A 25,836-nucleotide genomic window follows, 5' to 3' on the forward strand; every position below is an offset into this window, starting at 1 on the left:
GTGCTAACAAAGCTGCTGCTCTCCAGCAATCCGGTACCTGTGTCCCCTGATTCCACCGGCTGTGAAGACAGGAGCTATATTGCACACTGCTCTGGCCAGGATGACAGGTGAAGGCCTGACTTCACCATCTGTACACCTATACCTGTGCAAGGAGTTCACTCCCCATGTCAGTTTCCTCCTGCTGGACACCTGGGACATTATATTACTTCACTGCAAAGGAAAATAAAATCAGACCATACATGTTTTCCTTCACAAATTATTCTAATTCATCATTACACTCCATCACCGTATCATTGGCAGGAAGCATATAGCTTTGTGGTTATAATACAGAAACCAGAAAACAACTGTCGCGGGTTCATGTAAGGAGTGGTACACAGAACACAGAATCATAGAATAGTTAGGGTTGGAAAGGACCTTGAGATCATCTAGTTACAAACCCCCCGCCATGGGCAGGGACACCTCACACTAAACCATGTCACACAAGGCTCATCCAACCTGGCCTTGAACACCCCCAGGGATGCAGCATTCACAACTTCCTTGGGCAACCCATTCCAGTGCCTCACCACCCTCACAGGAAAGAATTTCTTCCTTAGATCCAATCTAAGCTTCCCCTGTTTAAGTTTGAACCCGTTACCCCTTGTCCTGTCACTACAGTCCCTAATGAAGAGTCCATCCCCAGCATCCTTGTAGGCCCCCTTCAGATACCGGAAGGCTGCTATGAGGTCTCCAAGCAGCCTTCTCTTCTCCAGGCTGAACAGCCCCAACTATCTCAGCCTATCTTCATACAGGAGGTGCTCCAGTCCCCTGATCATCCTCGTGGCCCTCCTCTGGACTTGTTCCAACAGTTCCATGTCCTTTTTATGTTGAGGACACCAGAACTGCACACAACACTCCAAGTGAGGTCTCACGAGAGCAGAGTAGAGGGGCAGGATCACCTCCTTTGACCTGCTGGTCACGCTCCTTTTGATGCAGCCCAGGATACGGTTGGCTTTCTGGGCTGCGAGCGCACACTGAAGCCGGCTCATGTTCATTTTCTCATCGACCAACACCCCCAAGTCCTTCTCTGCAGGGCTGCTCTGAATCTCTTCTCTGCCCAACCTGTAGCTGTGCCTGGGATTGCTCTGACCCAGATGCAGGACCTTGCACTTGGCATGGTTAAACTTCATGAGGTTGGCATCAGCCCACCTCACAAGCGTGTCGAGGTCCCTCTGGATGGCATCCCTTCCCTCCAGCGTATCAACCGAACCACACAGCTTGGTGTCATTGGCAAACTTGCTGAGTGCACACTCAATTCCACTGTCCACATCACCGACAAAGATGTTGAACAAGACCGGTCCCAACACCGATCCCTGAGGGACACCACTCGTTACTGGTCTCCAGCTGGACGTTGAGCCATTGACCACAACTCTTTGTGTGTGGCTATCCAGCCAGTTCTTTATCCACCGAGTGTTCCACCTATCAAATTGATGTCTCTCCAATTTAGAGACAAGTATGCATTGCTTCAGGGACAGATTACTTAAGATTCCAGTTCTTTTCTCCTGAGGCAAGAAACACACATTGATATAAGGAGCAACACTCAGGACTTCTTTGTCTTGTCAGGAGCGAGCTGCTGAGCCCATTTTTCCACGGTACCCATATCTGCTCAGTAAGATGGCAGTGTGCAGGGCAGCTTCTCTCCATCCTCACGCACACAGCCCAAGAAAGCTTTTTATGTCTTCCCTCTCTGCTTGCAAAGAGCAAGTTACGAGATTACTTTCATTATTTGTCTCCTTTAGATACACTGAATAGATGGCTTCCCATCATGGCCCTGCATGTTTATTCTAGTAAATTATTCAACTTATTCTGTGTGGGGCAAATTAATTTCTACAGCAATTCAGCTGGCACTCCATCTACAGCATTTATGCTTGCTGGAACAGATGAATTCTGCCATATAACGTCATTTCTGGTTTTCTTCAGCATTTGCACAGATCTTTTATTCAGATAAAACTACTTTTCTCCTCTTGACTCCCCCGTTCCCTTCCACTACTGATGTTTCTTGGACATTATATAGTGTTTACTCTTGGGAGTAAAAAGTTTTCCAAAAAGTTGATAAAGTCTGTGAATCTAAAAACCATTTTACATTTTCCACATCTCTTCACTTGGTTTGCTCAAACCTAATTTTCACAGATACTGATTGTTGTAACTTCCAAACACGTGGATTATAATACAACAAATCCTCAAAGAGAACGGATTTGAATGGAATATTCTAATAAAAGCAGGAAACTAAAAATAAAGTGCAATCTGCAATGCTCTGCCACTGTCATTTAGCCACATAGGATCTACTTACTTGCACACCCAACCAACTGCTAACTGCCTGCACTGACCTCCTGAGTGGTAAACAATGTTACCCAAATACGAATGATTGTCGTGTGTTTGACACCAGATATGTTCATCCTTTTTTAGTATCAGAATGTCCCAAAATTAACTTGGTTCTTTGTGTAACACTACATTGTAAGCTTCATAATGCAGAGTTTATCTGATATAAACAGGAACAAAAATCAAGACCTTTGTACCTAATTGGAGGGGACGTTACGGGAAGAGAGAGAGGTGCATGCCAACAGGTTTTTTGTATACCATCAGATTGGGGTTGCAGTTTATTTGTTTACAGAAGTCTGAAATGGAATCAAATGAGCCAGCAGTGTGCGCTCGCAGCCCAGAAAGCCAACCGTATCCTGGGCTGCATCAAAAGGAGCGTGACCAGCAGGTTGAAGGAGTGATCCTGCCCCTCTACTCTGCTCTCGTGAGACCTCACTTGGAGTATTGTGTGCAGTTCTGGTGTCCTCAACATAAAAAGGACATGGAACTGTTGAACAAGTCCAGAGGAGGGCCATGAGGATGATCAGGGGACTGGAGCACCTCCCGTATGAAGAGAGGCTGAGATAGTTGGGGGCTGTTCAGCCTGGAGAAGAGAAGGCTGCGTGGAGACCTCCTAGCAGCCTTCCAGTATCTGAAGAGGGCCTATAAGGATGCTGGGGATGGACTCTTCATCAGGGACTGTAGTGACAGGACAAGGGGTAACGGGTTCAAACTTAAACAGGGGAAGTTTAGATTGGATATAAGGAAGAAATTCTTTCCTGTGAGGGTGGTGAGGCACTGGAATGGGTTGCCCAGGGAGGTTGTGAGTGCTCCATCTTTGGTGGTGTTCAAGGCCAGGTTGGATGAGCCTTGGTTGGCATGGTTTAGTGTGAGGTGTCCCTGCCCATGGCAGGGGGATTGGAACTAGATGATCTTAAGGTCCTTTCCAACCCTAACTATTCTATGATTCTATGATAAATACATGGACTCGCTTATCTTGTTACTTGTTTGTATCCAAAACCCCAAAACTTTCTGAAAAGTGGGAATGACTTCATGCTTTACAACATAGTTTATGACTCCAGGGTGACCTTCTGGTGTCTGATTTAATAGAGACTGCTCTCTCTCAGGAGCCAGACAGAATTTCTTCAGTACACAATTGGTGGCATATATAAGGCCCCTTCTGTTGAAATAGGCACATTGTTTCAAAGGGACATGGAAGTATAAGTTCAAGTTGCAAACACTACACTAAAATCACACTGTTTGTGGAATGCTCTGACTCACTGTTCTGAAGCTAAAGTATGTTTTATAACCACAAACAAATCATTACTGCGGTCACTGACACAATACTTCTCTGGGAGTAGAGGAACCTCAAGCTATTATTTAACCTGTTGTTCTGTGACATCCCTCTCACTCCACTTGCCTTACTCAGGCATTCATTATGTTGAGACAAGTTTTTCGTCATACCACTGGTACAAGTAGGTGCTGACTCAGTTCAGGCAGCTCTCTCACAATGCTCCTTATCAGGTGTCTCTTCTAAAATTGGCTTGTGCAGCTATGACACATTCCCCAAACAACCCCACTTATGCCAAAGAGAAAACAGCTGCTGCAAGAGAGACCATGTCCTCAGGAGAAGAGGTTTCAGCCCTTTGTGCTTTCATAGATAGATCAGTACATTAGTGCAAGATCAGAGGTGACTGTTTCAATGTCTCCTTGCACCTCCCCACCTTACTGTACTCACCCCTCATACCTTTTATTATATTTGGAGGGTAAGCTCTATCAGACAGCTACTATCTTGTATTTGGCATTTGCACATAGCCTATTGGAACAGGATGCCCATCTATGACTAGGTCTGCTACTGCAACAATAAGGAGGAATACCACTAAGCAGAGCTGTGTTCATCCTTGAAGAAGACACTTTTTGCATTCTCCTGCTTGAGCGGTGACATCACTGACGGAAAGCCAGCTCTAATTTATCCTTTAGCTACCTCTACCTCAAATCCTTCATCTGTGTCCTTTCCCTTCTTCCTTCTGCCCTTCTACATGCCATCTTAGTGCCTAACACAAACTAGCCACATATACTCTCCTATTCTGATCTAGGTTACATACTTGAACCTATTTGAAATGCAACAACGAAGGCATTGTATAAGATATATGTTAGTATTTTCATGGAAAAAGAAAAAAGCCCACAACCACCCCACACAAACCACACAACCTAATTCACCAGTTTCCACGTTTTTAATACACTTTTCTCCACAGGGAGAGCAGGACTCACTCTCCCAGTGGGAAAATCACCCCTCTTGTTGGACACCAGCAGCAGTTCTGGTGTCTAACACTAATAGCATTATCAATTTGTGACTTCAGAACCACTACCAGCATCCAGTAGTAGTGTCTCTAGTATTACAGATGGTGGCCCATGTATCTCTTTTTTCCACACGGCCCTCCATGTCTTTTCTTACATCCTTACTAGGGCCATTTTTCACTAGGGCACTTTTCTCTTACATAAGATGGCTTTCCTCTCTTCAGCTACAATCACCACCGGAAACAAGCTAAACCAACACAGAAAGCCAACTAAATTGTCTGTTCTTCCCTCCCCACCCCCCATGAAGATACGCAGTTACCTCTCCTCCGAGTAAGGGGTCTCAACAGATCAAGTCACGGTAACTTCTTTGTTCACAACCTAGCTCCACAGTAAGCTACACAAACCACGCACACACCAGTCACACTGCAAGGTCCTCTGGGCACCCACTCTCCTTTCTGAACTGTGAGATGCCAAGGGAGGATAAAAACAGAAAGGTTATGAAGGCTATGAAAAAATTAAAGGCTTCAGATCCCAGATCAACCTCATCAGCGACAGCACAAGTTTAAAAGACTCTATGCTCCTGTCTGCATCCTAAGACAAGAGACAGAGCACAGTGATCAAACAGTACCTCTTCCCCAGCCTCAGTGGCCTGTAGCCATGGGCACAAGCACTGCCCCGCATCACCACTGCAGTCATCAAATCTCCAGGTGTAAGACAAAAAAGCCGGAGACGGAAGCACCCTCTTTTTGGGTAAGAGGCAAGAGGACCCTTTACAAATACTGACAGCTAAGCAAAGAAAGCATTTCCTATGAGACCACATCTTGTAACAGTTTTGTGTGATTGCAGGCATCCTTACGTCATTTCTCACTTCTGTCCTTACATCAGAAGCCATACCCATCAGGCTGAGCCAGATTAACTTCCAACCTCAACAGATACTCCAACCAGTAAGGGACAGACTTCGATTTAGCCTGAAAACCTTAAAAAAAACCCACAATATTTCATTCAAATACCTCCACTACGCACCCACAAGTGAAAGGAACTTGTATTCTCAGTACACACAGAAGAGTAGGTCCTCAGCAGAAGTCAGCCAGCTCCATCTACATCACCTGTACTCTGGCCTAATCACCAAATTTGAAACGCATTACTTCTGTTGACTTAAGCCAAACTCCTTTACTATTTAAATTTTTAGTAATTATGACCTTTATATTAAAAGATGTTACTGAATGAGAAATATTGTAATTATTCCTAGTTTTACTCAAAATATTTACAATTACTGCTCTCCTTAGAAGCAGTATTAAGTATAGCATTTAATGGAAAAACTGTAAAATCACCTACTCACAAAAATATTACGTATATTCTATAGACTGGTAAACAGATTTAACTCAGTTATGTTTTATGATTGCTTGTACTTCAAGATTTGTGTATGCATGCGGAAATTACTGATGAAAGAATTGCATTTATGTTGTGCTGAAGTGCAAGTCATGCTGTGATAAAAATGTGTATTTCTTTATACATCAGAGAACTAGAATAATTGGCTATTACATGGACAGTGTTAGATTTATTACTTTCTTATTTATTAATTTACTTGTTTGGGGTTTTTTTCACTCAAGTCCTTGACTTAAAAGAGATGATACTAGAAAGTACAATGCCTTACAAAACAAGGATCTAGATCTCACTAATTTGCTTTAAAGACATCAAAATTACTGAACAAAATGGTCTTGCAAGTGTATTTTATATAGTTTTGGCTTAATTTTTAATTTCTACAGGTAAATGGAACCAACCTTTACACACTTTAAGGTAGCGTAAACTTCCTGAAAGTATCACCTCTCTACCCACTGCAAACCTGACCTTTTAGTGAATCTCAAGATGGGGTAGAAGCATAATAAAGGCACCAAAACTGAGAAACATTTTGAAAATGCTGTCTACCATTTTAAAGATGCAGAAAGAAAAAAAAATAAGCTAAACAAACAAAACCTACCCATTATTAACTATTCCATCTGTGAAGCACTGGCTAATGAATTAGGTAGTCCAGACAATATCAAAGAGCTTCTCAACTTCCCTATAAACATGTATATGGAAAAGCACAGACTGCTTGTAGCTGGACTCGGAGACAACTGTGGCACTCTGGAGACGTTCTATTCTGGTTTTGACAACAAAATCTCTTGTGCCACCTTTTATATGTGCCACCCTCAATTTCCTTCTTGAATACTCCTAATGGGAAGAGATAATGAGAAATGGAGGAACAGGAGGAAGTGTAATGCTGCAAACCCTGGATTGTCCTTTCATTTTTGAAAGAGGTAATATAGTCTGGTTCTGAGGTTCATGATAAAAATATTGTCCTGCTCTCATATTTGCAGTGGATTTGCTGAAAGAGAAACATTTCTTTTTTAAATAATGAAAATGTCTTAAACATGCTTCTGTCACTGAAATCACTTCCTGCAGGAGCCACTGTCAAAATCTACCCACATGTCAAGTGCTAGATAGAAGAGATGGGAAAAAGAACATAAAAGCATTAGGTATTCTAGAAATAATAAACAGAATCATTTTAAGTCTTTTAAACTGACACACATTTACTTATGTTAATCCAACATATTCACTCTGTAAACAAGAGAGAAAACTGAATTAAGGAAGCATGAGATTTCTGAAATTAAAAATGAATTGTGGTATTAGCATCAGGAGCAAATTCATCTGCAAAGGGGGTCTGCCCCAAAAGATACAGGGTAGGAATGTGGAAAAGCTGTACAGGAAAAATGGACAGACATAAAGCAATGGAAGCTGAAAACATCAGCATCCCATAGTGATGATAGGATAAAGCAGCAGGGAAGATAGGCAGAGCAAGGCTAAATTATGAAGACAGAAACATGCACTTGCAGGCCAAAGGTTGAGGAAAAAGTAGGAAAAAGACCCCGTTTCATCTTTGCCCAGTTTTAACTATGAAGGGGGTGTTCCTCAGTTGTAAAGCGTATTTTGTAACAGATCAGGTGGCCTCATGCAGAAGAAAACAGGCAATCCTGGGTAGAAAATGTGACAGAACTAAACCAACTCAATGATTTGCCAAAGGCAGAGAACATACCAACTTCTATGATTTAGTTAAGTCTCGTGATGGTAGAGACAGCCCTGATCCAGAAGCCAAGAAATTGTGACCTGTCCTTTCTTATTTAAATTTCTAACATTCCTGATCGAATAGAAAAGAGAAAAAGCAAACCCAACCGCTCAAATCCTGAAAGCAAGTAAAAAGGTTCTCAAAAATCATTACAGGCATCATGATTTTAAGCAAGCTGATTTTAAACCTCTGGCACAGAATTACTAAAAGCCAACCATCAGCAATTGGGTTTATCTGCTTTCTGAATGAATCACGGCTATTTATGAAGTCACTGAAAGCTATTTTGAATAAGAGGAAAAAGAGCCAACAGTGAGACAGACACAAAAGACCCAACCACCAATGAATCATTTCAAGGTATCCCCAATGCACATAATTACCATCCCCATTAAGCAACAGTCATTGCAATTAAGTATTGTTTGGCTTAAATCAGTTACCTGGAATGTCTTCTGATCAGGCCTGTTCCAATTAAGTGGCACTTACTTATTACCTTAATCATGCAGTATCAGTTCAAAGCAGCACAGTACAGCTTCACCTTGAAAGCAATCAGCCTGACATTTGGCAACCAAAAGCAACAGCCCTTGAGTTTCCAAATGATAGAAAACTGATATATAAGTATAAAGCATCATTACATTGTCTTCTCTCATTTGCCTTTATTTCTACCATTCTACTCACGTAATTCTTAAAGCTGCTACCAGCTGAAGAAGATCTGTTTAAAAACAAAAGAGAGATTAAACACATACCAAATGCCACACATTGTGCTACTCCTTAACCGGAATATACTGCGGAGAACATTAAATACAGAAACAGCAGGACAATGCTTAAAACTTCCATTAGTTTCATTTGTAAAAATGGAAATTTCTGCACTCTCTCTCCTGCCACACAACTGCTTTGCCACACTCTAAGTTAACTTCGAGTTAGATGCTTTTATGATGTTCTTCTGTTTCAGAGCATTAAGTATTTTCTGCTCACTTGAAACCAGTACTTTGCACTACAAAAGCAGTCAAACCTCTTACATTAAGAATTTAATTAAGGCACATATATAAAACTTGTTTAAGAAAACGTTATGTGGATGGATTTTTTACTGCTTGACAGTAGAGTATTTCGGGTTTTCAGGTAAGTATATCTAAACTAATATAAAATTAGGTATTCCAATGTGTACCTTTATTTTGCTTTTAAGCTATTTAAAAAAAAAAAAAAAAAAACAACCTAAGAAACCCACACCTGTAAAGAATCCTTCTTCCTTCAGGTAATGGAAGTCTTAAGCTTTTCTACCTGAACTTCAGGTATCTTCTATTAAGTCTATCTTGACAGAGATTTCTTAAGTCTTCTCCTAAGAATAAAATACTCAGAATCCCCCTCGTTTCATGTTCACTTGCTACTCACATCAGTTTGAAAACTACACATATACTACATCAGAAGTGCAATGCTGCACAGAGATATCCAACATAGCCTTCCATCTTCCAACATAGCCTTACATCTGAAGAGCAGACAAAATGAAGACACAGTGAAATGCTTTTTACCTGTAATAACTCATCCACTAGAAGACTGAGGTGTCACCTAGCTTTGTTGCCCTTGTTATCTGAGGTACTCAATTTTAAACTATAGCGAATATTCCTCCACAGCACTATGTATTTTAGGAGAGCTTACTTGAAGTCTCACTGAAAGGCACCTTGCTTCTCACACTCATGTGCCTTCAGAAAACAAAACTCAGCACCTTTGACAAACATCACCCAAAGTCTCCTGGACTCAACTCTAAACGCAGACATCACTGCCAAATTAAAACTCGCGGTGGTCACTGACAGTTTACAGGGAATTATTTCAGGTTGTGTTGTGTGTCACCTAAGTTTAGCAGATACCACGACAGCCTTGTTTCAGTCTTCAAATTCAGCTTATAAAAGTCTGCAGGCAAAAAACACGTTATCAAATCTTGTTTTCTAGGGGAACACATGGGTGTTAAGGCTCAAGAGCCTGCACGAAGCTCAGAGGCCTGTGCTGTGGAACTACATAAAAGCCTGAGCATGCTAGGCTTATTTTAAAAACTTACACAGTAGGGCTTTAAAGTCCTACCTATGATTAACAAACATTATAAGAATATATTAGTAAAAAGAGATGTCAGTTACAGTAATCAATTTCTGTGACGACCGGCAATTCTCTGCATAATCCAGTCTAGCAAGGTTTCCATACAGCTTTCCCTGCTATGTGCTTGCAAGCTGTCTTCACACATCAAACACTAGACACACGTATGTCAAAAGCCATTGATTCTTGTTGTTTAAGATTTCATTGCTCAAAAAGCCCAAAAGCTCAGTAAACACTGAACAATTAGCTACTGAAATTTAGCCCTGTTTAAGAGATCTGAAGCTGAGCCTTCAAAACCCAGACATCCAAAATCACTACTTCCTTGCATGGGGGTGGGCAAAAAATAAAAATCACAGCCTCATACACACCCATGAAAAGATGCATTTGAAAACTGACAGCTCTTCAGTGAGGAAAAATCCAGACCCACTGAAAAAGAGAAGCTCCCACTGTTTTCACCTCAAATCTTTCCTAGAAAAGGCACTTCATTCTTTCTTACGTAGTATCTTTCCATAGCTAGTGCTTTTACAGCAAATGTAGGCTGAATTCAGTTAGTCTCTGGAGGCTGCAGCTGACCCAGGCTACCACCCTTACAGACCTCCAGTTGCTCATCACCACTTCCTGATGATCACCCAGCATGACAGCACATCAGCACTGACTGTACTGTACTTTACCCAAGTCCTTTCAAAACAAAGGCAGGTTTGCTTGTGGTTGTTAAGATTCACAAGAGTAGAGATTTTTCAATGTTTATACTAATTTAGGTCATTTTGAAGGAACCAGGTTAGAGAGCAATTGCATGTGCAGTTAAGTTTGCAAATTGGGATGGAAGGCTTTCTGTCACAAATGCCACACTTTCACATTGGGCAGTAAAGGTCAACAACTGGCATAGTCACTTCCTTAGCACATCTGGTTGCAGACTTAAACCACACTGAAACCACTATGGGTCATCACTGATGCTAAAACACACAGATTTGCCTTCTCCTTGCTTGCTCTCTCTTGAGCCTGTGCTGCTGCTCCTCTTCCTCACCGTGGCCCATGTTTGGGTAGCCATAAAGTGAGCCACATGCACGAGGTGAATGAACTTGAACATGGAATACTTGTGCCAGCACAAATGCATGAGGCAAGACAGGAGATGGGGGCCACCAGGGCCGTCTCTTTCAGAAGCAGTCCTGGCTGAAGGAGTTTAAAGAGAATGAACTACAGCCTACCAGACAAGTAACACATCCAGCTCATTATCAGACATACAAAAACAAATTCAGCCCTGACACAAACTGACTTCTGCAAAATTAAATCGAGAGTTAGTATTCCATTTCTTTTTTTCTTTTTGCATTAAATTAAGGAGCCAAAAATATCCTTAAGCTTTATTTTGTATCAAGGTGGGAGGGTGGCCTCTGTCTAGACCAATTCTGAGTACTTCTTTAGTATTCAAAGTCCTATCCAGAAAATACGGAAGTATTTTAAAGTTATCCAGGGTGCACACAGCTTGCTGGCACACACACACACTAATATTATGCATCATGCATAAAGTATTACTCCCACATGATGCTTTTATCACTGTCTCTTTGGTGCAGGCACTACAGTTGTAACCATGTGAAAACTCAGGTACAACGTCTACAGCTCCAAAGTTACTTTAGAAATGCTCATTTACACCCTATGAACATGAAAGTTCCTCTTCCTCCCAGGAAAGGTACATTAAGTATTATATTGCTACATATATGTATAACTGAACTAGCGGACTAGCATCTTATCACTAAAAATATCCAGTAATTTTAACTCAAATATTTGATGACACCACTTGTTCAGTAATTGAGTCTGTAGAAGACTTTCTGCAAGGCAGCTGATTTATTACAGCATGATTTTCAGATTCAGAAATTAAGAAGATACTATATAAGAGTATATTAAGTGCTTTAAAATGGGGCTAGGAGAGATATTACAAAATACAATAAGGAATTAGCATAGATGTTTCTCCTGGGTTTCAGCAAGGATTGGTGCCAGGCTCCACACTAGTCAACATTCCATCAGATAAAATGATGATAAAATGAGTAGACAACAGGAAGACTGGCAAAAAGACATAAAGAATGCAAGAGTCTCATTTTAAACAGTATGTCTGTATAAAACAAAGTATTAAGGTGCAAAAAAATGAACAGAAGTATAACATATGTACAGAACAGTAGACTATCCTGGATGACTCAGTTAGACAGCAAGTATTGAAATGCACAAGTTACTCAATGTGAACTCTCACAGTGATACTGCAGCAAACAGAATTAATTTGAACCTTGAATGTAATGAAGTAGGTAAGAGAACTCTTCTCTGTATTACTGAAAGCATTGGAGCGACCAACACTGAAATACCATCTCCTGCTTCCGGCATCTCATTTTCCTAAAGAGAAATCAAAAAACTGGAAGGAAAAACAGAAAAGTTATGCAAATGTACTTGAAGCCTGAAAAAAATGTCCTCCAGTAAGAGTCTTAAAGAGGTCACTGTGATTAGCTTAACAAAAAGAAGACACAGTGGTGTTTTTCAGAGGGAGAAACAAAGAGACACTGAAGGGCTTCCCAACCTACCAGGTCAAGCCAAAAAGAACCTCTGCCTAGCAAATCAATTCTGAACAACTCTAACGAAAACCGTGGCTTTCTAAAGCAAGCAAACAATGAGAATGATTAATCAGTACAGTAAGTATCAAAGCTCTACTGAATACTCAATGCCTTCCTTCAAATAAATACTTATGTTTTGGAAAATATTTTTGGTCAAACATAAGTCAAACACCAACCCCAGTTCTCAATGTAATGAGGACATAACTGGGTACTAAGCAATGCTGAATCGCCTGGTCTAAAGCTGTGGGCTTACAAAACTGTATTATTCTAAATACCAAATCTCCTCCCTTTCCTCTACACATGCAAATGTGAAACATGCAAACTACAAATACCATCAGTTCTTATAATGTTTCTTGAAAAGACATCTTAAATTTGCTGTATATTTTAATGCTGAGGACAAGAGAGCTGAAGAATTCATCACCCTAGCTACCTGGGTTATATCATTTCATTTAGACAGTGTTATCTCTTTGTCTCCCACACGAGAGTCATGCTGTTATCAAAGTATTTCTCACTAAACAATTATTCCTTTTATGATTTCTTATGGCTGGTCAAAGATAAGGGCTTACAGTGAGCTTGATTAGTGTTTCAAACAAGTAAGAGTAATACTAGAGCAGACATAACTAAGCTGAAGTAATCAGCACTATTAATAACCTTTTGATTTCTAATCAAATACAGCTCTGACTTTTGCTGCCACTTTGCTTTACATCTTCTAAAGTACAAAAGAATTTATATTTTTATTAAATATCTCTCAATATGCCAGCCCTTTTCTTGTCTTACTTGCTTTTTGCCTTATACTTAATGTCTTCACCAAAAAAAAAAACCAAATAAAACAACAACAAATCTTCTATTAAAAAAAAAAAATAGAAAAAAACCCCCACAGATCTACACTTTATACTGCCTGCCCTGGTGACAAGATTTAATTGTACAACATACTATGAGATTTTGCATTTTTTTTTTTTTTTTAATCTAATACCATTCCTGAAGACAGTAAAATCACATTTACTGGTACTTGTTCATTAAAATAACTAAAACCCTAGCTTGAAACATACAACTGGCCCAAAAACAGTTCATACAGTTAGTATCTGGCAAAACTATATAGGAACCCAACATGGTAAGGCATTAGAAACTTGCACTGCAGGTAGCACTGCCACATCCATTCTTCATTCTGGGCAACTACTAACCCAAAGACAGACAGTCATTCTGCTTAAGCAGTGGGAAATGCCTCTTAGCAAAAACACCTAAAACCACTGCCCAGCTCCTTGTGCTTTTACAACAGAACATCATCTCTTCATTCTCTGCAAATCCCAGATAGGCAACATATTATTTCCAACACGCAAAGCTTTTCATCAAGACTCTCTGAGAAGGAATGCATCCAAAGCACCAAATATGTCCTGCAATTGACAGGATAGTTCTATCTACCCATTAAAGAAGATCAGTCAAGTGGTTTCATGGGTACATGTCTATGAGCTCCAACAGTTCTTGTTTCTTAGGGGTTTTTTTTGTTGGTTGGGGTTTTTTTAATAAGAGTCTCTCCATGGTCTTTCCAAATACTCATTTTTTCACATAAAAAAAAAAAAAAAAAAAAAAAAACGCAAAAATACATGTGTAAACAGTATTTTTTCTGTTTGTGTTGCTAGCTTACAGCTGTAGTCTTAGAAAGTTGAATGCTACTCAGTGAGATTACAGTTCATTTAGACATGAAGGTTTAGTGAGAATTCTTGACACACTTCTGTACATCTGGGGTTTTAGAATGCAACAGACTGTGCAGCCCCAGCATATGCACAATATGCCCAAGGAACAACAGCCTTGTTTCAGAATGTTCTAACCAACAACTTCCCATTCCATATGACAGCTATTTGCAATAAGAGTAACAAAAATAAAACAAGTTGCTGCTGTTTTTATTTTTCACCCTTCACCATTTATTTTACAAAACAATCAAGAACAAAGAGAGTCAAAAAAGGAATCACAAAACTAAAAGTTTCTTCAGACAGAAAGTTCCCTTTCTGTAACAACTGCATTGTGCCTACCAGCGATCTTAAAAATAGACAGACAGCAATGTTAAAGGTACAAATCACTATGCTAAACACAAAGGGGAAAAGAATGTCTGAAACATGGCAAGTATTTTCCAGAGTTTTCACCTAGAGAATTCCTTTCAAAGACGAAAGCCAAAGATGAAGAAAACAAAATGTAAGGAGACGTGTGATGTGTTGGCCCGTACAGATTTGAAAAGACTGTGAGCAGCCTTACAAATGGCCAAACAGCAGTATTAATACTCAATGTGCACCAAGATAAACTAGTCACGTTTATTTGCCAGTTTTGTCTCAACTTTATTAGTTACCAATGCAAGCAGTAAGCATTTCTTCATTTTTAACTTCGTTTTAGGAGGTAATGAGGCAATGGACGGGCTCTTTTTGTCATGGATAATGCCCAGAATTTTCCTTATGATGCTGTATGTGTTGATAATCTGTCCAACTTCATGTTCATAAAAAAAACTATTTCTTTTCTGAAAGCATCCTCTAACCCCATATTAAAAATATAAAGAACCAATTCATAAACCTCCCCTAATTAGCTTTACTTCCCAAAAAAGCCACACATCTGTTTTCACAGCTGGAAACGATTCAACCATTGGTAACCAGAGAAAAGTTCCAGTGTGTTAAAATATTCTAGCCAAAAACTGGCACTCCAGCAAAGACAGCTACTATGCCAGCACAATCTGAGCAGCTGTTCGGACAACCTTTATTTCTACTGAAAGGGCATGAAATATTCTGATGCTATTGCTACTAAACCAACAAATCTTATTGGAAAGACACCACTGGTTGAAAATGGGCAATGCATTTAACCAATCAAGCAGATTACAATTACGCAAGAACAGTGATGTACAATAATCCACTCTCTACTCACTTTTCTACAACAGATTCTGCAGGGCTCGGCTTCTGGAGGCAAAAAAAAAAAAATCCTTTATAAATTGTTTTTAATACAACTTATTATGAGTGTCAGAAAAATCAATTAACAATGCTGCCCTAACTCTTTAGAAAAAAAAGGACTTGGATAAATAGAAAAAGATTAAGCTATTTCTTTTACAGCATTATTTTTATTCTGAAAGTAACATCAAAGAGCCACAGCTCCCTCCATTTTTCCCCTCTTCTTTTGGCTTTGACATTACACAGAGAAAAGTATTCCTTTCACTGGTTCTGGTAGCTGGAGCATCCAAGCTTTTGCACACTCTTATCACTTTCTAGCCTTGAATATTAATTATTTTAATCCTCCAGCAATTAAGTCTTTCGGATGAAAATAAAAAAGGCTGGAAGTACAACCTTACTTTTGTTTTGCTAATTTATCCAGTCAGTAGTACACTTATTCATTGTTTCACATGGCTTAAATATTTAAGTGTGTGCACGTCCTCCTTACTATCTTTTTTTCTCCTTTTACAATTACAGCCATCTTTTTATTTTTTTCTTTTTTTAAACCATGCTTACAATCCAAAAGAAGTTTCCTGTCCTTAAGTATCTTTCATGCCTGGCTTTCTGTCACTGCACATAGTCATGCATTTTAACACACTACCTATTCATTTCATCACAAGGCTTTATGTCTGGGAGAAAAAGAGGAATCATCTTTTATTTGCAAATCCACTGAGCAAAGAAAGAGACTGAACTGCAAATGAACAATACTGTAAACATTACCAGGTTTCCTTGATCTCTTCATAGCTTTCCTGCTACTACTGCCATAATTACCATCAATACTTCTAAAGTACTGGAAGTACGGCAAGTATTTGACAAACAAGAAGGAAGCGAAGTTTTCTGTCCTTAAGATATAGCTGTGTAAGGCCCCAGTCCAACACACCACACACTCACTTTAAAACAGTAAGCAGTTCCCTTGACTTCAAGTGTTTACAGTTGAGCAATTAAGTGGTCTGCTGGACCAAGGCCTAAGGAAACTATGAGCATATAGAGGCAGCAGACAGGTAGAATAAGAAGCTTCATGGATAAAAAGTCAAAGTTCAGCAGGTACATCAAGTCACAATGTGCTGTTGGACTCCAGGAAAAAAAAAAATTAAATGGCTGAAGTGAGTTTTTACAATCCAAGTGTACCTCAGACATTGTGAATTGCTCAGTCTAGGGACCACATGATGATCTTTCCCCCTTTAACTCCTTCACTTGCAATGTTTGTTAGAGTGGGGCAGATGAGAAAACACATCATTAGGCTTTTTTTTTTCTTAATTATTAGAAGAATAAAAAGCTATTGTTTACTTGATCTACACACTGATCAGAGTATGGCAGCAGATACCAACCTAAAGAAACAAGCAACAGATGAATACAATGAAACATAACAGTCAGGGTGGCAACTGGGTTTTGGTCAGCTTGTTCCATAGTTTTTCAAGCACAAAGTAAGTTTATCCATTTTTAATAGTTAGACAACAATGGCCTTCAAGAGAACAGGTAGAGGAAAGCTTACATGATCTTCCTCCAGGGGCTCATGACTTCACTAAGGAAAAGGAGAAAAAGTGTGGAGATAGCAAAAAAGAAGCAACGCAAGCAGTATGAAATCTAGCACCACTCCTAAACAGAAAGAGGTGGTGGTAACAGTAAACAGGGAAAAGCTAAACTGTGTTAACATTTTAAAAGGACAACAAGAACTCTAAAATCTAAAGCACTAGATGAGGCAAAGTATGGACTTGGATTTGTATTTTTAACAAGGGTAAGACAGAAGGTGGAAGCAATCAAGACAGTATGTTCAGCTTAGGGTTATGGATGGATGCACACAATGGGGTTACCAGGAAAGACTGTGAGCAAAAGGCTAGTGAATTCAGGTTGACAGGAAGTGATGAGATGATGGCTTTATGGTCAGAGCGTTAAGGGATCAGAAATTAATATATGTGCAAACCAGTATGTAGAAAATCATCAGAATTTAGACAGCCTCCTTGAAAGGAAGAGATTGGAAATGATGCTTGGATTATCTCCTTTAGTGATACGAAGCAAGACTCTGCAAGAGGAAGAGAGTAAGTGGGATTCTAGACTGTTTCTCACATTCACTTTGGCTGTGGACTGGTATTTTTCCAAGCATGAATAACTCTGTATAATACAGAAACATATCGTAGCAACTGACAGTGAAAACTTGTTTTGTGAAATTCAAACTAGTAAACTCATTACAGTACAAGGTATTACCTTCCTTTCCACTAGAGGCTTACAGCATGCATTTATTCAAGGAACTATAATAACGTCTTCCTCTTCTTTATCCTTTTACTAGGACCTAGATCATGATTTCAAACACAGCAGAAAAATTCACATCACCTTCAGCAGGTTTTGGATACAGCCTCTAACACAGACTCTTCATCCTTCACTCCTCTACAATTTCAAGCTTGATCTACTAATTCCAGAATACTGTGAAGCTCTCTAATCATCATCAGCGATCTGTGGCTCAGCGTTCCACTTCTGGAACATTTGTACAGGTGAAAATACAAGAGTAAAGCTTCATGCAAGGACTACAGAAGCAATCTGCAGTTTAAAAAATGCATATATTATTATACAGCATGTATTTTGTGAGGGGGGTTGTTAAATATTCTACAATTACTAAATTGTCAATGGAATTCAATAAATGTTGTTTTTAAGGAAAAAAAAGCTAATTATTTGTTACAATAACCAGCTACTATTGCCATTTTGCATGTGAAGGTTTGTAAACTACTTCCATTTGAGAAGTAATTGATTCCATTTTTATCATTTGCTCAAGTTTATGTGGTTGTTCACATCCAAAGAGATGATAACATCTATTTGCAGCAAATTATACATTATAATTCCTCATTCAAAAGCTGTAATGGAAAACAAAATGCTAATTTATGCTGTAAACGGAAGTACAGAATCATAATCATTCATTGTTAACATTAGGAACTAAATTGCTCTTGCAAATAATAAAATGGGTTAAAAATGTGGAGGGCTTTTGTGAGCCAAAGTAGCAGTGCCTCTTACTCACTCATGTGTTATATCACAAGTGATCAAACGAACCTTTTCTTCTCATGCCAACACAAACTACCCCTTTTTGAGGGAAAGAATAATGGTCTTATGATTGCAACATAAGGATGCATGTCAGGTGACTGCCCTACCCATGATTCTCCAAGCAGCTTCCCAAATACAGGCTTTCATGCACTGTCTGCTAGGTAATACTAACTATGTGCAAAGGCTTTCTACACGAGCCAGTAACACAGAACTGTAAGATGAAAGAGCCAGACAGCTGGTGCTGAGGATCTGACACCTAATATATGCTTCGCACCACTGGTTTGTTTGATTATTTCACTTCATTCTAGCTCTGGTCTCATCTCATTAGCTGAATGTCAATTTGTAGCTCAGATGCACTAGGACTAGTCCTGGAACACATCTCCCTGTTCAGTTCTACCCAAAAGGAATTCCATTCATTTGCAGCAAGACCAATCTGCAACATGAACCAAAGCACAGCAGAGTCAGGATGAATGCAGCACACTCCTTCTTCCAAGGAAAGTGCTAGTGTAGACACACCTCTTGTCATTTCAGGTCCCAGTGAGTTCATATGGAACCAAGCATGCCCAATTCCTCTTTCCAAAATAGGAACCACAGTGTGACAAGTGCCATACCCAGAGCAAGGGTCACTCTGCTATTAATCTCTCTTCACCTTCATTTTACCTTTAGAGACAATAACACACAGCTACTTAGCAGAAGGGGAATCTCAATTGCTACTTGTAAAGCAGGCAGAGTCTAAGACAAAAAAAATACTGTAGAAGTCTTGGGTTTCCATCCTTTTTAGCAATTTTCCAGTCCTATAGGTTTTAAATGTACAAGGAGTTTTGCTCACACAGCAAACAGGCACATCAGAGGAAATTAAAACTACTACCGACACATTAGGGCTGCGCACCTGCTCCTCCACATTTCATTAAGCCTCTATACCTAAATGTACGTCAGGTTCTCTCCTATGTGCATCCGTTGTGCTGATATCCCTCAGTGATACCTTCTGGTCACAGCGAGACAAACTGGATCACACTGCCTCAGGAAAAAACATTCAAAAAACCATTAACTTTGGGGAAGTTAGATCAGATGATTAGAATCTAAATTATAAACACCAGATAGTATGTTAAAAAAAGCATGTATATACTTGTAAATAAGCTGCCACCTGTAAACAAGACTCTCAGCTTACATCATATACCTCAAATCCCTGTAAAATAGCTGATTTGCCATCTTTTTTCCACTTATTAGTACTAAAAAAAAAATACAATTATGTTATCAAAAATTGAAAATTGCCTTTTAGGTGACCAAAATAAAGTTCCACTGCTTCATGTAGTAAATCATTTTACTGCTGCCCTTTTATATTTAATACCCTTCTGCAGTACACATTTATCTCTACACTAGCAAAGTGTACTCATTGATTTCCTATGGTCTCTCTGGAAGAAGGTTCTGCTTCCCTGACGATGAGTACAAAGGGTGGATGACCCCACTTTCATTCCAATGCAAACCCTGCACTTTTGCATTTCTGCTTAGACCACATGAACATTTGACCAGCTAAGAACTCCCTGCCCTCTTCCTACAGAACACATTGCTAGAACTACTGACATTTTCTCCTGAACGCAACTGTATTTTTGAAAATCCTGTCTTATTTATAAATCACTAAAATGCATTAGTTCATTTCAGCCATAACAGTAACTCACAATTTGCACACAGGCTTTTCTTCTAAGCTAAAACAGAGAAATAACATCTTGCCTTTTGCTGTGTGTGCTTTAAATTCGTGTTATTGGGCTATGCTGTACCACCATTTAGCTGGGTTGCTCTGGGGCTTGAGGAAACGGTCTGCACCCAGTTTAAAATGTGCTTTTTTGGCCAGATGACATTGCCATCAGAATACACTTTTCAGAGTTACTGTGTTGAATGACCAACTGAGGCATTAATCTCTGAAAGAAAGAGAAACACATTTAGCAATTTTTATTTTATTACCTCTTTTATTAAACTCTAACTTCCTCATTATCCTACGGCTTATCTTTTGCTGGGATGCCAAGAAAATAGGTCTCTTGAGTTTCACTTTCGTTTTTACTGTATTCCATTTCCCTCCTGCCTTTGTGCACTGGCACACAACAACCACTGGATATCGAAGAGTCAGGAAAAATTAAAATCCAAGATTAACATTTTTTTTTAATTACCAAGTGTTTTCTGTCAATACTAACCCAAGATCACTGCTTTTTCTTAACTAATTTAATTTTACCAGTGTTTTTTAATTTGCAGAGATGTTACAGGCTTTGCTAAAACATAACTGAAGGTGAGTGATGGGTTTGTTCCAATGGTTTTCACAGCCAAACCATGTACAACTATTGACTGAGTCTTTTTCCATTAAAGAAAAAGGGCTACCTAAATCATCATGTGCACTGCCCAATCTTGTGCAGATTGATATAGGATCTCCCATTCAACATCCTCATGCACATACATATTCAGTATATGCTATACACGTTAACACAAACTCATCTGGCATATTTCCAAACCCGCAGACTCCAAGTTCCACTACCAAAAAAACGACCCCAAAAAGAAAAAATAAATCCAGAAACCATGGAAACAAAAAATAAGTCAAAAAGGCCCACTGGCTGTGGATGAAAATAGAAATGGCCATTGGACTTACTCCAGCTATAAGAATAAAATGCATAAAAGCAACATACTACATTCAGTCCAGCTCTCCCAAAAAAACTTGTAGAGAGATCCCCAAAAATACTGGCAGTTGGAGCTTTTGTCCCTGCATATGTAAAGATCAAGAGCCAAGCCACAAAGTTGGCTCTTAGTTTACCTTTCAGTGACTTACTTCTATCTACAGAATATATTCTGTGAAAGAACTGTTGTATAACGTACTGCCATGTTCAAAAACACAGGACAAAGAGCTGGTGCCTGTCACAAGCCCTCAGCTGAGCATTGCAGGGAGAAATCTCTGAAATAATGGCAGTAACCAGGCAGTACACTCCCCTCATTTTACTTCTATACTGCAGAGATTTTCCTGAGATCGAATTAAAGTTAGCACCCAGATTTATCATAGGATTTCACTCATGAACTACATTTCAAATTATTTTCAAGCACTTCCCCACCATATAGATTAGTAACATAACAACGTATCCAGTTCTGGAGTGGAGAGTGGAAAATAATTAATACAAATAATGCTGCCAGTTCAGCATGGACAGGTTATGCCCAAGAATATTACTGCTCTCGCAAGGCTGAATACCCCTTCTGCAGTACTTAGCCATAGCTGTTCTTTGCTCATGACTACTAATTAAGAAATGGATGTAAAGAGAATCTCAGTGAGCCAGAAGATACACTCAGGGAAGTTTTCGGCAAACATGTATTCACAAAAGAACTAAAAGTAGAATGCTTATTGATAGTCTAAAAATGCAGATCAGAGAATGAATCTGCTGGATATTCCTTCACCTTAGGTTTACACCCACTGGCAAAACATCACAGATAAGTTTATGCAACCACAACTCATAGTTTTCAGGATTTAAGTCTACAAGTTCCTCTAGTCTAGAATTTAGCATAATGGTTTAGTCCCTGTACGAAAATAACTGTAAAAAATGACAGCCAATCTTTTAGGAGTTCTCCTTAGTAATGCAAAATCTTACTTGTAACTATTATAGTGCCTTATTTTCTGGAAGACTGTCTCAGAAATACATTCAAAACAGACTTAATCAAGTTTCTAGACATAATTTTTCCAATACAAGCTTTTCTTCTGATGCACTCTGGAATTTAATATGCAATGGGAAAAGTTCCTTCCAAGAACATTACCAACAAATCAAGCATATGATCTTGTCCTTAAAAAAGAACTGCAATAATGCATCAAAAATGTAAGCTGAATGGCATCTCTCAACCTTCCCAAATTATAAAGCAAATATATGCTTTCAAAACAGTCAGATAGTATATTATGCTTCCAGAAGAAAACATTGTTTGCATTAACCTGACTGTTTCCATCATTAAGCCTTATTTGGTTACTTATGCTCTCATTAACGTCTTGAGATGCCACAAAAAGCTTCTTTTTGTAAGCTCTAGCTGAACCGTTACTGATATTATACAGGGGATCCTTTTACCTGCACTAGATGCTGAAAGCACATCATATTGATCTAGGAATAAAAACCTATTTTTCCACTAGTCAACCCTTCTTCTCATCTCAGCACTTTGTCTTAAAGTTTTTCTGTTTGCTGTTTTGTTTTAAACAGAGCATACAAAAATTCTATTTCAGCCACACTGCTATATTTAGCAAGAAGAAATGGTTTGCAAGCTCTTATTTTTTTTTTCTGGATGCAATTCAGGTTAAAACAAACAAACATTAATATGGCTGACTGTCAAATTGAAGCCAACTCTGTCGTTTAAAGTGTTAAAACTTGTGAGAAAAATCTATTTGCAGCAAAATCCCATATTCATTTTGATTTCATATTCAGACTAACATCTAGTGCTAATCCTCAGCTGGTGAATGTGACTGATGTAAATGCTAACGTAATACTCAAAAGATGAAAATAGAAAGGAGCCTTGAGCACCAGAAAGAATGTGTGTCTTAAAAATTCTTCTCATCTTCACCCTGTAAAGTCTTGCAAGCTCATCTGTTCCTGTTGTAATGCCATATAGTGATTACACCTTCTCCTTCTAAACTCCCTTTCTAATCATGCATATTTAAATCAACTTTGCGTATATATCCTACAGTTTATATAGTCCTTCTATAAATAGACGGCGTGCATCCTGAATTATCTCCCCCGTTTTCCTTCAGATACAGTTCAACATTGGTATTTAGAACAGATCAACTCTGGATTTGTCAGTAATTCTCCCTGCTTCCACTGTGATAGGGGCTTGCTCTCCTGAAAAGAAATGGAGGGAACGATAGGTTTCACAATGCCATTCTTCACGGAACTGTTTTGCTACAGAATGAAACTAACTTTAGATAAAGGAACTGGTTTAAACCTGATTGTATTGTCTGCGTTCCTAACCATTTTCCTCTTTTGATGGTTCCAAAGGAGTCTTCGATGACTGCCTGCCTTTGATAAAAGCCATAAGCCCTTCTTAAATCTCAGTTACTTGCACGGGCTCCTATTTAGCAGGATAACGATGAACGTTCTCTGCTCACACAGACACATCAGCACCGGTGTGCGCGCTCGGTATGCGCAGGGAAACGCACACCAGCAGCAGCACCGGCCGCCCCAACCCACCGCTCGCGGTAAGCCCCGACCCAACCCACGCCGCAGCGCACTGACACTTCACCGAGCCGGGAGGCACCGGCCGGCCCCCTCGTGCGCCTGCTCCCCGCGGGAACCCCTCCTCAGCGCCAGCGAGCATCGCTTGCTCCCGGCGAGGAAGGTCCTCCCGGAGACTAGGGCGGCGGACTCGGCGTGCAGCCGAGGTGCCTTCCGGGATGGCCCCGGCTGGTGTCCGCTCGCACCCGGGACACCGCTATTTATTCAGCTGCTTCAAGAGACGACCCGGTTTGTCAGGGCTTCAAGGCCCCACCGCGGCGGCCTGGTCCCCCAACTCCGACGGCGTCAACTCCCGGGGGCAGGGAGGAACGCGCGGTTCCTCGACCCCTCGCCGTGAGGTGTAACCTTAAACCGGCAACTGTCCCTTCGGGGATCTCAGTTCCCTGGAAACCCGGGCTGCGGGTTTTCCATGAGCTCAGCGCTGCCCCGCGCAAGGAGGGAGCCGGGAGCCGAACCCCCCCCCCCAGCCCCTCGCTGCCTCAGAGGCCGCGAGCGGCTCTTCTGCCCCCGGGCGGACACCGCCGCCTCCACAGCCCGGGGCAGCCTTCCGCCCGCTGCCCAACTTTTCCTGTCACGCCAGCACCAGAACCCCCTTTCCTTCCTTACGCACACACACACCGATGTAGTTTATCGATGACAGCTGCCTGTAGACTTTCACCAGACAAGCAGCGGGGGCAGCAGACGACAACAGTTGTTTAATTAAAGCCGCTTTGGAGGCTCCCGGAATAGCTCTCTACCTCTGAGGCGCGATTTCTGCTTTCCCCCCGCTCTCCCGCAGCACCTCGCCAGCCGCCCCCCGCGGGCAGGAGCGGCCGACCCGGCCGGAGGAGCCGGCGGTGCCCGGCTGGGTGCTCCGCATTGCACTGTCATCAAAGTTAACTACGTGAAGGGGGGTGTGGGGTCTGAGCAAGAAGGAGAGAGGGGTAAACCGAACTATTTTCACCAAGGCGGGACCCGAAATTACGAGGCTGAACGCATACGCGGCCATTTCGGAGGGACAGGGGGTCCCTCTCGCACCAAGCGTGCCGCTCGCCCGCCGGCTTCCCTCGCCCCGGCGGGGCCGGGGACGCTCCGCGCACGGAGCCGGTGGTGAGCGCAGCCGGAGGCGGGATCGGGGACGCTCCGCTCGAGTTGCCTTATTGTGCCCCGACTTGCTCCAGGGTAGCGCGCAGCCCGCTCCTCAGCCCTCCTCCCGCTCCTCTTCCTCACGGGAGGGGCGGAGGCGGAGGGAAGGGGACTGAAAGCCACACGGGAAAAGGCTCTTTTCCCTTGTTTCTCTTCTCGGCCGACTCCCCCGCACGTTGAACAGAAACACTTCCAGACCCTTCCTGCACACACTGCCACCACCTTCGCCTCCCCCGGGGAGCCCGGCTGGCGGCACCGGCCGCCTCTCACCTGGTTGTACGAGGTCTCCCAGGAGGAGGTGTAGTTGTAAAAGAAGGAGGAGAAGCAAGCGTCTTCTGACAGCCCGCAGCCAGCCATCCTCCGGGCGCAAAACCTCTTCGGGAAGGCACGCAGCAGCCTCCACAAACTCTGGCTTCTTGCGCGGATCGCCGCTGCCGGCGGTGCTGCTGCCCCGGCTTCGCCTGGCGCGGAACGGACGGGCGGGAGCAGGGCTGGGCGAGCGGAGCGAGGGAAGCGCGGGTGCCTGCGCGCGGCGCTCCCCGGGGCACGGAGGAGCCGGGGCCGGCGTCACGTGCGCGCGCTCCCTCCGCTGCTGCCGGCGGGAATAGGCTGTGCTACAGACCCCGGCACCGAGTCAGCAGCGCCGGGGCGCCGCGCCATCCCCCCGGCACCGGCACCGCGCGGGGAAACGGGGACGGGGACGGCGGCAGAACCCGCCACCGCACCGCGGCGGGGAAGGAGCGGGCAAGTGCCGACGCGCGTCCTCCCCCGCCGCGCCGGGGCAGCGCCGCCGCGGGCGAGCCCGCCCTCCCGGCCGCGAACCGGCCTCCCCGCCCCGCCCCGCGCCGCCCCGCACCGTGCCGCGCTGTGCCGGTGGAAAGTTGGGGCTCGGTGTCCACACGCGACCCGAGGCCCACGAAGCGTGTGCTGTGCAGACGTGACCCCGGTGCCGCCTGAGGGAAGGACGGAGGTGGGGCGGGGCCGGGGCACCGCCTCTCACCCGGCCGCGGGAAACTTCACCTCAGAGTTGACGGCGGACCCCCGGCCCGCCAGGTGCCGTTTCCCTCGCTTGTCCCGTTCTGAGGCGCATT

At 41.9% G+C, this 25,836-nt stretch overlaps 1 protein-coding gene across 1 annotated transcript in view; it reads right to left on the minus strand.

Annotated features, from left to right (window-relative positions):
- The window catches only part of PPARGC1A (PPARG coactivator 1 alpha), a gene marked incomplete at its 5' end in the record, with an annotated part of 370,436 nt that extends 345,334 nt beyond the window's left edge, over positions 1–25,102 (minus strand). Inside the window, one exon of the mRNA XM_080626739.1 lies at positions 25,016–25,102. Coding sequence (XP_080482865.1) covers positions 25,016–25,102 — 87 coding nt within the window. The remainder of the gene's footprint in view (positions 1–25,015) is intronic.
- Between the last annotated feature and the right edge of the window lie 734 nt (positions 25,103–25,836).

The sequence above is a fragment of the Psittacula echo genome, assembly GCF_963264785.1.
Source record: "Psittacula echo genome assembly, chromosome: 1".
Lineage (NCBI taxonomy): Eukaryota > Metazoa > Chordata > Aves > Psittaciformes > Psittacidae > Psittacula > Psittacula echo.